Below are 14,139 nucleotides of genomic sequence, written 5' to 3' on the forward strand. Positions count from 1 at the left end.
TATGTAAATATGCTTTATTCACATATGTCAGTGAAGGATCAAATCTGTGGCCTACTTAGAGCAAACAGCGCATGTTAACTCCCAGTGATTCTTGTACGGTGGACAAGGCAGGGAACCACACCTGCCTTCAACAAGATACAAGAGTTGCCCGTTCTTGTTTTCATGGCCACTGCGATCCTTCTCTGCATCTCCATCAACACATAGATACTCACTAGCAGCATAATTGTAATGGCCACCCATCAGGTACCCCGTGTACTCGACACGCCATCCAGGGAAACAGGACATCTTGGCAGGCACCATGATAACGCTTGTCTTGCTTCTACTTCTACACACGGCACAGGGGACGTCATGGTCATGGAGCTTTTTGAAACTGAAGGAATGATCACTGGTTTCGTATTCGGTACCATAGATGATGGCATCAGCCTGAAATCCAGGGGTGTAGTTTCCATATTCTGGGTTCTCAGGCAGACACAGGATATTAGCAGGGCCAGCCTTTGTATTGTAATCATTTCCTCCAGCTATTCCTGTGATAATGATACAGTTAGCTTAGTCAAAACAAGCATCACTTACATGTTCTAGTAACTTACATGTAGATATAGGATATGGCTTAAACCCATTGGTGCCAGAAGGACATAACTCACTCCTCTTGAATCCTTATTTTGAAGCTGAATCAAACCCATCCCACACACACACATACAGTTCACAAATTTGAAGTTTGAGGAACATTCTCTGTTGTTTTGATCCGCTGTCATTATTACGAAATTACCAAAAATGAAAATATCGATATTATTGACCTTTTACTTAATCACCATTCGCGGGATTATTTCGTGTGTGTTTTTTAAGACTAAATACCGGAATTTACTGAGAAAATAATTTAAAAAATACACATTCGTGATCATGGGTATCTGTCATTTATCGATCACCAGTGAAGCATTCTGAAATGTCGACGGGAGCAGATGTGGCCGAGTTGTCTAAGGCGCCGCGATTCGCTGTGCAGAGTTGCGTCCCTTGGGCACACCAGAAGCCTATGATTGTGGGTTCGAATCCCGGTTCACACCGATTATATTTCTAGGTTTTTCAGTACAAACTCGTAGGTTTCACCGAAGTGGTAAACGTCTGAGACCTGCATCATTTCGGGCTTTCCACCCACATTGCGCTGACACGCCGCGATATAACTGGAATACTGTAAAAAGGTGGCGTTAAACCCAACTCACTCACTGAAATGTCGTTAATTACCCTAAACCAGTTAAGCATATTTCAGAAAATACGTGCAGTAAACACCGACCCTATAGTGAATTTTACACAATATTTGATATTGCTTCCAAAATCACGTTTCTCGTGGTTATGAGACGCCTATTACATCACATATATTTCCGACACAAACGTTCCTGAATTATGCATACATGTTGGCGTAACGAAGAAATTATAACGCTACCAACGAGATTTATTATTATTAGCAATACATAATACATCTACATTGTATATGTAAAAATGGACTGGTTCTTGGATTATAAAATATTTTTAAGATTGCGGAAGTACACACAAAGTTTCATAATACGAAAAAGTAAAAAGGTGTCCCCCAATGTTCCATACAAGCATACGTGCGAGGCTTTGCCAAGCAAAGGCTTGTATCGGAAAAAGAGACACAGGAAAGTCGTTGCACACATTCGTGTATAGTTACAACAAATTTACGCGACATTCATCAGTCACATAAATATGTATACGCCGGAGGCAGTGATTTTGCTAACGTTTTCATATCTAAAAAACGTATGTATGTACAAGCTTGTCTATAGTGCGTTTGTTGCACAATCGTACCGATGAAATGCCAAATAAATGTAATTCGTCTGAACTGGCATCAAAGTTGTTGTTAGGTGTTTAATAGAACATAGAACTAGTTATCGCCCAGCTATCTGGACGGTGGCGGATAAAAACAATGCGAGCATATAATTATTATTTCTTGTACACGGGGTCAACGGCGACCAGTGGTAATGCATGATATTAATGTATTATGATTATATATCAATGACAAACTGACCAAATTGAAACAAACACCACTTTACCAATTTCGTGATATAAACCTATATTAAAAGTTGACGATTCAATAACATGCTCCTCTGCGCTTGTTTCGTGTACCACACCATGGAATTGTAGTTAGTTTTAGAAGTAAAGCCGCACAATACAGTTTTATTTTATTTTATCAAATACAATGTTTATCTCATCTCGGGACGTGGTGATAATTGTTATTTTAACCATTATAAAATTATCCATTCCAACAACGACTCTCGACGATATAGACAGACCTTTGACAGCATTAAAAGTCCTCTATGCATTTACCTGAGAGAATAAATATATGATAACTAGATATATCTTAGTTTTTCGAAATATTGATGAGTGCTTGTAAATCTTGTATGTGTGCATAACCTGAACGTTGAGATGATGATTCCCGCCTCATTATTTTTCTTTAAGCCTTCACAAAAAATCCGGAATTCAGAGCTGCGTCCCGTACGCCTGGTATACACCTCTGGTGCGAATAACGATTCGAATAACGGTTCGCTCTGATAATGTTTTTTCTGTATCTTGACGCTTTTGTTTTAGTCTTAGAATAGGAAAATGATCCAAGATTGCATTGGAAAATCTGAAGTGCATGACGATATTTTCGTTTGCCCATGTACAGTTGTAGTTTGTTTTGTGTGATACATGTACCCAATCTTTGTTATTGTTTTTTAGAATGTGGGTCCGCACATATGCGTTCTTTTATATAAGTAATTGCAACGATTGGACAATAACCCGTAAAGCTTCGTTGCATACATAGTACTGATCTGTATTGCTTCGATTGTAGCAAAATATAGTTCTTATGATTCTGTATTGTTGGGAAACATAATTAATTATTACTAAGAATGACGTGGTCAAGACGATGGAGTCTGTTCATTCTTTATGTTAATACATTACCCATCACTGGAACTTTGTGTACATGTGGAACTCGTTCTAAACAAGCATTACCCATGCAGATGAATGAGCCCGAGTCCAAGATTTCCAATGGTGTAGTTTTGACGTATGTGGTTTCTATATGTTTATACAATCAAGTCAGGACGTACCTTTATGTTGACAAAGTACCGCATCGCTTGTAGAGTAGTTTTGGGTACATAGTAGATATATATCTTATATAACAAGGACCTTGTCAAAAGATTATCAATGTAAATACATGCACATTGTACATTACAAACACGGTTAATTATGGTTAGGCACTTGTGGTTAGGCAGATACAATGAATATCATAATCTTAATCTTCTTAAGGTATATATCCCTTACACTTAATAACGCACCGTTATCATAAACTTTTTGCAAATATCCATCCATCTGTCCATCCGTTCGTTCGTTCGTTTCTGTCGTTCGTTCGTACATCCATCTATCGATCCATACATTATACAAACTATGTATGCATAGCTCAATATAGAGTGTGATTATGCAATCTATGTACGCACGTTCACTGGTTACTACACAATGTGATGAGAAAATGTGTATATGCATATGCATATATCATGACTAGACAAGTAGCATGTGTATTATATGTGTATGCATAGCAAGAGTGAGGAAATATCAAATTTGTGAACTTGTCCTGGACAACTAGACAGTAAGAAACACTTGTCCGGAGATAAAGTTTACTTGTCCTGCTTATTTATGGTAATGGTGTTTTAGCACAAAATACAAGATGTTAATATATGTCAATGGCAAAGGCAAAATCAAATGAAAACAATAAGTTTTGATAAGCAAGTACGAACTGCAATGACTTCTTACAACAGGTTGTGCATTGTGGCAACATGGTTGTATGATCAACCAGTCAGAAAGTGGAGGTAAACATTACACTGACATAATTTGGATTGGTAATACTTTCTGCTGAATCTGAAGGGTGACATAATGCGTGGTACACTACACAATTTGACAAGATCATAAATGCCTGTGCGTAGCTTACTACACAATGGGACAAAGTAATATATGTATGCATAACACATGAGTGCATTAATCACCGAAAAATGTAGCAAGACAATCTGCGCATGCAAATCTCACTTCACAATGTGATTAGATAATATCTGCATGCACAGCTCACTTCACAATGTGACTAGATAATATCTGCATGCAAAGCTCACTTCACAATGGGATTAGATAATATCTGCATGCACAGCTCACTTCACAATGTGACTAGATAATATGTGCATGCATAGCTTACTTCACAATGTGATTAGATAATATCTGCATGCACAGCTCACTTCACAATGTGACTAGATAATATATGCATGCATAGCTCACTTCACAATGTGACTAGACAATATCTGCATGCATAGCTCACTTCACAATGTGACTAGACAATATCTGCATGCATAGCTCACTTCGCAACGGGATTAGATAATATCTGCATGAATAGCTCACTTCACAATGTGACTAGATAATATCTGCATGCATAGCTCAATTCACAATGTGACTAGATAATATCTGCATGCATAGCTCACTTCACAATGTGACTAGATGATATCTGCATGCATAGCTCACTTCACAATGTGACTAGATAATATCTGCATGCATAGCTCACTCCGTAATTTCACTAGGCACTATATATATTGATTAGATACAACTAAAAATCTAGCTCCGTTCACAATTTGACTAAATTAAGAAAGAAATGGTTTGAATAAGAAGATAAACACTATGTGTGTGTCTATTTCCGGGATTTTATCGAGTATTTGCATCTTGGAAATTCATCTTGAGACCCGAAAGCGTTAGCTTGAGGGGCTCGAATGAAAATTTCCAAGATGCAAATACTGGATAAAATCCCGGAAATAGACACACACATAGAAATTATCGATATTGTAAACCTATTGTTTTATTTAGAAAAAAAACATGCGCACTCTTTAACACCTCGTACTTTCTCGGTTGTGAGGCGTCAACATCGAACGTTCTGTTGCTGCTATGGTGATTGTGATTTTGGTAATTAACGTACACCGGTAATGAGACGCAAATACCATCACGTATATTTCAGCTGCGATACCTACATCCTTGAATTCCTCATACATTTTAGAATCAAATGCCAAATGGTCTTTGTCACCAATACAAATTGTCTAGATGTAATGAAGCAAAATAAATGAGGTGTGAAAGCGAACGCTGAAAAACTGCACTTCTTGGAAATGTAAACAAAGCTATTCGTCTATTCGTTGAGTACATTGGCTCTGCATTTTCAGAATATACACGGGAAGAGAATCTTAGGAAGAATTAGGGAATTAAACATATATACATTGCAATGATTTGATATTTTCAACAGAACTTGTCGAAGTTCCCGTCCTGTGTGACGCCATGGCTGACGCAAAATCACGCACAACGACAACGGTATTTATCAGAATTTCTGACTATTTTCGTTAGTTTCAATGAAAAATACAACAAAAAACAGTACAGATTGTCAGAATGTTTCTGATCATGATTACTTACATGTCACATTTATGTTTATACGAACCCTGAATCAACGAAAGTCCCCTCGTAAAATCCCGCGCACTGTTGACAGTCAACACGCCATTTTGTAAAATTCGGTCACCGGTAGTGATGTCAAACTTCAACATATTTGTTGTACATATTTGGTAATTTCTCTGAGGTGAAGGCCCTTGAATGAAAGTACATACGATCATTGTTTACTGCTTTTTACTGTTTCATGATGTAGATCTTGCATATCTTTGTACATTTTTTCACACAATTAATTTCACTTTGGATATTAATCAATGTTCAATATGATATCATACGTAGATATATGCCACAACATATTGAACGTTTGATAATCTCCTGTTTGTTTAAACAATGTTCACATATGAAGTTGATAAGTTTAAAGTGTCGTATACAATATTTCTTTAATTTGAACAAGTGTTACAAGATGAAATGTAAATGTACCTGTCACATGTATGTATTTCTAAGGAGTGTAATCGTCAATATAAATACGTTCATATAAATAGTGTCCATGAATAGCCGTTTTATTTTATTTTATAACTAAAACTGACGATATAACTTAACCAAAATGGATATTATTTTTCGTTTAATTATATGCACACATTTTTTGAAGAATTGGCTTGGTCTTGGAAATTTTATGCCGTTTGATATACAGAACAGTGATATCTGAGGATTCGCCAGGTGCGCGTTAGTCGCTACATATGGTGATTGTGATTTTGGTAGTTTTTTCATTATAATTTTTTTTAATTAAAAAATTAAAATCCCAATAATTCCCATGAATAGAGAAAATCAAAATATTCGTTATGAATGTTAATATTGTATTTCAATTTGCGTCCATTGTTATAATTAGTATGCAAAAAACGCTGAGTTATTATGTATTCCTACAGAGTGATTCGGTCGCTTGCTTCAGGGAATGCAAATCATATTTTCACCCTTTAACATTTTGTCATGTGACCCAAATTAGCCAATCACAACACAGAACACTCTTTCTATAGGTTTACAATAGATGATATCAGGTTTATCTCACCTTTATAAACAAGTTCCGTTTTAGACGGACATTCTGTTTTTCCCCATCGCGTGTAGATAGCACCACCAGTACCCTTACCTGTAACACAAAAATATTGGTATTTCAATATATATGCATACATGTCTGTATAATTGTTGTGTGAAATGTGGATAATTGTTGTGGACATTTACTTGGTTTTGGAAAAATCTACAAATGTACTGACAAACCTTGATTCACTCCACGTGGGCAGACCCTGCTACATGTGCCTTGGGAAACAATTTCAATAATATATTTATAAAACTAATACTAAAGAGACACTCATATTCTGTGATATACCCTATTTCATGTGTAATGTTTTAACGGATATTGATATGAAATACATGAATATTTCGTGGATTAGATGACATGATTACTTGTACAAAGAACATTATTTTCATAAACACTGATGCACTTTCACAATTCCTCTTTCATTGTTAGCACTTGCAAGCACAACAGAGAGATAAAACATTAGCCTTTCCCCTGGTTTCCGTGATAAAGTAATGAACCCCTTTGCCTATGACAGAATAACTAGGTGAACAAACTCATGGTAAAAGTCTGGCTGAGGGCGTCACCTGCCCGGTAGGCTGTACAAGAGTGTGTCCTCAGCTTGAATGTGTTCAACTTACACGTTTCCGTCATTTGGCAGTCATCATCCCTTTATGTGCAGCCTCAGCTTTTTAAGTTTATAAAACAATGGACATTCATCAGCAAATAGAATTTAGTTTAATCCAAAGATATAGAAACAAGGAGGTCAACGGAGGAAACAGTCTGTCTTACCAGAATTCGACGTATCCTGTTCCGTCTTAAGCATCTGCCGCAATTCATCGAGAAACGTCTGAGTGGCAATGCATGGTGTTGAGGTTGGCAGAACCCGCGAAGTGGTCTTGCGAATTGTCACGCCTACAAAGAGCAATGTGATCATCAATTCTTTCACCATCATCTTGACTGTAGTCAATCTATAGCGTCATGATAAGTCAGTATTTGTATGTATATAAATATGTCCAGTTCACGCTAGCTCGTAGGAATAAACAGTGTCACCTGCAATAAGGTAAATACAGCTTAATTGATACGGACACCTAGTCCGGAGTTTCAGAGATCAGTACAAATACAAATAATGATAACTTTAATTTCCAGCTGCACAGTTGTTGCCAGTGTGTGTCTAGCACTAAACATCAGCAGCAGATGTTGGATTCCGAATGAGATGCAACATATATAGAATTCTAAACGAGCTCCCATGTAATACACGTACATGTTATGAAACGAGTGAGATACCACAACTATTCACGAGTTTCATAAAATTAGTTTTACACGGGAGCGAGTTAAATATTTTATTTATTACTTGCCATTCATATCATTTTCAGAATTATACTGTTGAGTGTGAATAGGCTGACACCCTGACGATCCATGGCATAATCTAATTGAGTTTGACTAAATAATACTTCAAACACGTCAAAAGTTGAAACGTATGAATTTAATACCATGCAACGGTCCACCTTTGGAATTCAGGCCTCCGTTCCACAAAATTATCGTAGCGCTAAGGTTATCGGAACTCACATACTTTGAAATAGATTAACGACTGTCGCTACAGTACGATCGCCTTGTGGAACGGCGCCTTGCACCTCAAAGTTTACAATTACGTCACACTACCCGATGACGTAATTTGTGGAATTTTGTTGCAAGTTCCATCGACGAAACAATGCCATGTGACGTCAGCCTAGCAACAAGGTTGTTTGGGTCATCGAGTGTGCATAAGCTCCTCTCAGTGATCTATCATCACACGCAATGTCGTTGAATAAGCAAACGGTTGTTGAGAGCTTTCAATATTTGTTCGTGAAACTTGTTCCGAGAGTACATAAGCACGCGTTTTGGAATTACACAATGCGTAATACAGCTGCATGTTTATTAAACGGGTGATCTCTTCACGGGCAGGTAATAAGGTCTGTTATTACACCCGCAGTGTACATACAGGTGGTGAGAAACTAAAGTCTGTGCCTCTACATGCATGTATGGTTATTAACTGACAAGTTGTAATGTTTCCGGCTGTGTCCGGAGTGTTGAAGTAGTTTACACCTCTAGGATGTGTCATATCCAATGTTTTTCAGCAGGTTGTGTTTCTTTCTAACGGCCCTGCATGCCAATGAAGTGAGTGAGTAAGTTGGGTTTAACGCCACTTTTAACAGTATTCCAGTCATATCACGGCGTGTCAACTTTATGTGGGAGGAAAGCCCGAAGTGATGCAGGTCTCAAACGTTTACCACTTCGGTGAAACCCACGAGCACGGGTATGGTGCTGACAAACATTAAATTATAATCGGGGCGAACCGGGATTCCCACCCACAATCATAGGTTTCTGGCCTTCCCAAGGGATGCAACTCTGCACATCGAATCGCGGCGCCTCAGACGACTTGGCCACCCGTGCCCCCTAAATGAAGTGTGTGTGTGTATGTGTGTGTGTGTGTGTGTGTGTGTGTGTGTGTGTGTGTGTGTGTGTGTGTGTGTGTGTGTGTGTGTGTGTGTGTGTGTGTGTGTGTGTGTGCGTGCGTGTGTGCTTGTGTGTGTGTGCTTGTGCTTGTGTGTGTGCTTGTGTGTGTGCTTGTGCTTGTGCTTGTGCTTGTACTTGTCCGGATTGATGCCTATTTTATAATGTTAACCCACTGAGATGCCATGCCGCAGTTTAACAGAATACCCCTCTCAGAAACAGTTTATTGTCTTCGAGCCGACCAGCCCTTGTTTTAGCCCTTCATTGCCGAGCGTCAGGCAGGGTAACACCAAGTACCATCTTCTAACGTCGTTTTCCTTGCTCAGTGAAACTCGTTCTGGTCAGTTGAAACTAAATCTGGTTTGGCTCATTCTGGATTGGCGATATTTTTTCCCTTTTATCATAGATTAAACACACAAGTTATATATATTGGGTTCTGACCATCTGATTCTGAAGTTTAATATTAACGAATTTCTATTTCTGGAAACATGCAAATCTACACCAGCAAATCTATTCATAATCAAGTTTCAGATAACAGAGAAATTGTCACAAATTGAAAACTGATCTAGATTAGTCAAATTCTATGAAACCTGTAAAAGTGAAACTGATGAAGAAACTCTAGATATATATAAAGAAATGGAAACGCCAACACTGACAATTTATGTCGAGTAAAATTCGGGAAAAATGCAGTTGAAATGGAATAAATATCCAGAGCCATAAGGTCAGTGAAACATAATTAAACTCTGGGGTTAGGCGGATTTTCAATAGAGTTCCTTGTGGCGTTTGTAAGGTAATTGGATTTTTTTATATATTAAACAATCATTTAACAACAATCAACTGACCCTGACTATGAAAATGGGTATTATTACCTGTATACCTACATCGGGAAAAGACACAAGACTACAAAAACACTGGCGCCCCATCACGTTAGGAAATAGAAACTAACCATGTATATCAATAAGCATATGCTCTGGATGCAGTTATTCATGAGAACCAAACTGGATTCATTCCATTTAGATTTATTTGTATAAACATGAAGCTCTTGTTCGAAAATAAGACACAATATACGAAAGGGTTGTTAATGTTGATTGATTCTGAGAAAGCTTCCGATGCTATATCTGAACAATACATAAACTAAGTTCTAAGAGAAAATGGATATAAATTATTTGTTTCCCGTCAGCACGTGAAGAAGTTTTGGCTTGATCTGAGCTTGTTTATTGAATGACAATTTGATATCAATGTTATTTCCACTGACTTTGCTAACTTACTGGGAACTACAGTGACTATAATTTTTTATCAGCAGAAAGAGATATCTATGTCTGTTGTATGAACAACAATACACGTGTCTTCTAAGAAATGCCTATCAGACAAGACAATATAATTATAATGTATCCGTTGATACATTTTGCAGAAAGATTAAAGGTGGGACTGCACGCAAAGAAATAGGTATGGTAAGTGACGAAAGTGTCAACACATTCCTGTTGTGATAAAGATTACACATGACACAAATTCAATGTGCCAGGTCCTATTAACCAAATAAATGAGTGAGTGGGTATGGTTTTACGCCGATTTTAGCAATATTCCAGCAATAACACGACATGGGGACACAGGAAATGGGTTTCACACATTGTAACCATGTGGAGAATCGATGAGAATACTTTAACCATAAGGCTACCCCTACGGATCGTTCCCATAATGAAAATGGGACATGTTAACATTCTGTTTGGAAATCAGAAAAACGCCTGATTCTGTTGTTCATTTTGAATTTAAATATTTCTATAGCTTTAACCACTAGGCTACCCATCGCACCTCAACAAATTAATACTCACTATATTACCAAGGTCTTTGCGTCAGTGTGTACTCATGTTTACCTCTAAGCCCCATGGGGAGTACACAGACCAGGCTGTCGCATGATCAGCAGCGAGAAGGTGTACCATCACATTACCCTCTCATCCAACAGAGTACCCATTCCCTGTTTGGTGAACAAGGGTATATTTCGGAGACAAGGTCGCTTGCCTTAGACGACACCACGTGTTATCTGTTTTTAAGTGTAAGACAGGACCGGAGCCCTATTTATAGTTGCACATATATGAGTTACGTGCAGCACTACGACTTCTCCTGTGACAGACAATAGAGTTGCACAAACATAATAGAATTACAATACGATCTCTCTTTTGAGGCAGTAGTTACTGTCAAATCTCTCTTCTAAACAAGCGCAGCCAGTGGCACAAGAAGCAAGTATACGTTTACACCGCAACATACTATATATCTATTGTATACATTACTTGTATCAATGTTCTATGACCTGCACATAAACTGGCAGCATGGACACGTGTACAGATGCGGATCTAAACAGATATTAAAGAGAAGGAAGGTTTTAAATTACAATATTGAAATCGGCTATCCTTTCGAGACCAGCCACATAGTTCTAGCGTAGTTTCTCGCTCTGCAGCAGCCAGGTCAGGTGTTGTCAGATACCCCTAAATGATGTATCACGTACAGTGTAATGTTTCTGGTATGCCCCAATTATTTGGCAACGGTTTTATGGCTACATAAGCCAAAGATACGCAGTGTGATCCACATTATAAAATTCATTGGTTAAATCTGTGATAATGATTTGTTATCATTTGTTGGTAGACATGCATTTTTATCTCTTCGAGGGCTGCTGAAGATATCTCGTTTGCATGGTCTCAGTTATTTCTAACGTTCAAGTTAACAATTCAACAAAGACACCCGTGTAACCCAACTGATTCCTAGTCCCATACAGATAAGTCGATCTAATGCAACGGCCATTGTTGACGTACTGAAGGCAACATTCTTGACGATGTTTAGATGCTTTCCAATATTAATGACGTCACACGTGTCAGGGTTATGTATGTTTTACATGTTTTCTGAAATATTTTATACAATGGCTTCAATTGACTTAGTTCTTCAAAATAACATTTAGAAAACAATCGTGTTTTATGTGAACTGTCAGTTTTAGTAAATAAGACAATCTAAATAACTGACTTATCTTTCCTTGATTATAGTTTGTTTGTTTTTAATATTGGTTAGCAGTCCATATAACCACTGGAGAATCATGCAGGAACCAAAAGCACTGAAAGTCTGCATGATTCCCAGTAACGTGGTCTAGCTTCAGTTGCTCGTTTTAATTTTAATTAACTAATCTATTGAAAATACATTTGTTTTAATTTTGATCTGGTTTGTTTTATTCAAGATGGCATAGGTCCATTTCATTCAAAGTTCTGAAATCGACTCGAGCATTATGCTGTGAACCTCTTATTTGCATACAAAAGTGAGTGATATCAGAGTTGTCAAGAAGTATTCTATATGATCGTCCAAAAGTAGATCAATAATCAGCCTACATCAAATTATGGTGTTTATATATGGTTTCCTATGGCATATAACACATCAAGGTCGGTGAATAACACACAAGATGACAAGCCAAATCCTGAGCATACATCCAAGCGTTGTTCCGATGTAGCTAAGCCGAGAATGCAATATTAGGTATCCTACTCTGATAATATAATGGAGGGTGTGCTCGTGGGCCATACCTAGCCCACCCACGGCCTATTAGTCTAACATTTGAAATGATCAGATGGTAGGGTGCCCTCATTAAGACACGTGGTTAAGGCCTATCGCTGATGACTGATACGTGGCAATAGATATCTTCGGCATATATTGATATATTTACGATCTCGAATGCACACACGGGCCACACAGCATCCATCAGGGGACCCTGTTGGAATTGTGTTACACATGACATATTGTGTGAATTGCGTCTGGGGTTCTCACACAGTATTTCAGTGATTTTGTGCCGTGCCAGCTGTACAATGTATATGAGGGGTGCCCTGAGTGATGGAGGACACATCTGGCACTCGATCCATGAACGGCTAAGGGTTCACTCGACCATACATATACCCTCTATGTTGCTAAGCATGACCAAAAGTAGGAACTAACGAATGACAGATCAGTGTCAAAGAACTCACCTTTGGACAGAGCCTTAGATGGCATGGATGAACATGTTGTTGATGGGTTAAAGTATTGCTACACACATTTGAGGAATACAAAGCATATGCACGTAGTAATGCCAGTATATATAAATATATAAATAATTTCCAAACAATTTCAACTTACCTGAAGACTGAGAAGCAAGCAGGATAGCGGCTGTCAACGTTGATATTGTGTTACACATGACATATTGTGTGAATTGCGTCAAGGGTTCCCACACAGTATTTCAGTGATATTGTGCCGTGCCAGCTGTACAATGTATATGAGGGGTGCCCTGAGTGATGGAGGACACATCTGGCACTCGATCCATGAACGGCCAAGGGGTCACTCGACCATACATATACCCTCTATGTTGCTAAGCAAGACAAACAATAGGAACTAACGTATGACAGATCAGTGTGAAGGAACTCACCTTTGGACAGAGCCTTAGATGGCGTAGACGAACATGTTGTTGATTGGTTAAAGTACTGCTACATACATTTGAGGAAAACAAAGCATATGCACGTAGTAATGACAGTGTATATAAATATATAAATGATTTCCAAACAATTTCAACTTACCTGAAGACTGAGAAGCAAGCAGGATGGCGGCTGCCAACGTTGATATTCCTATCCCCACCATTGTTGGTAATGACAACTCAACTACGTCTCATGTCATATTTATTTGTTTTCCTCCAGGATCTAACACTTTCGTCTTGGTGCTAACCGCCGCCATAGAGCTGGAATATTGCTGAATGCGGCGTCAAACAACAAACCTACCAACCAATCATGGTGCTGCCATCATGATTGTTTCACACACACACAAAATCATCAGTTGTAATCATATCCTTCAACATACATGCAACAGCAGTTGACACATACGACTTTACACGTCTGGCTATCTGGCATACAAGTTGATGTGAAGTATCCCAACCGTGCTCTCGTGTGGCGTCGTGGTAATCTGTGTCGTGTTTCATCGATCAATGCCGCCTGTTGTAGATATAAGATGTTTAGGTAGATATGATACAGTCATCCTCGTTTCATTTTACACATGACTTCCTGATTTCTCTGGTTCGTGATGCAGATGTTGACTATCGCCATACCATATCTACGTATCACACTCCATGTTTATGATTCAAACTGATAAGT

The 14,139-nt window shown here is 38.3% G+C and overlaps 1 protein-coding gene across 1 annotated transcript; it reads right to left on the reverse strand.

Moving 5' to 3' along the window:
* Positions 1-13,650, reverse strand: LOC124152603. Its single transcript, XM_046525584.2, has 4 exons — positions 13,573-13,650; positions 7,301-7,423; positions 6,506-6,583; positions 1-524 (listed from the first exon to the last, which is right to left on the reverse strand). The coding sequence occupies exons 1-4, from the start codon at positions 13,631-13,633 to the stop codon at positions 52-54; spliced, it is 735 nt and encodes a 244-aa protein (XP_046381540.2). The 5' UTR covers positions 13,634-13,650; the 3' UTR covers positions 1-51.
* Between the last annotated feature and the right edge of the window lie 489 nt (positions 13,651-14,139).

The sequence above is a fragment of the Haliotis rufescens genome, unplaced genomic scaffold (genome assembly GCF_023055435.1).
Source record: "Haliotis rufescens isolate VD_foot unplaced genomic scaffold, xgHalRufe1.0.p SCAF_14, whole genome shotgun sequence".
Classification (NCBI taxonomy): Eukaryota; Metazoa; Mollusca; class Gastropoda; order Lepetellida; family Haliotidae; genus Haliotis; species Haliotis rufescens.

Coding starts and splice junctions, on each gene's coding strand:
- LOC124152603 (XM_046525584.2), bottom strand. CDS start 13,633: ATGGTGGGGATAGGAATATCAACGTTGGCAGCCGCCATCCTGCTTGCT. Junction 6,584..7,300: donor ACAGGATACGTCGAATTCTG/GTAAGACAGACT, acceptor TTTGTGTTACAG/GTAAGGGTACTGGTGGTGCT. Junction 525..6,505: donor AACGGAACTTGTTTATAAAG/GTGAGATAAACC, acceptor TCATTATCACAG/GAATAGCTGGAGGAAATGAT.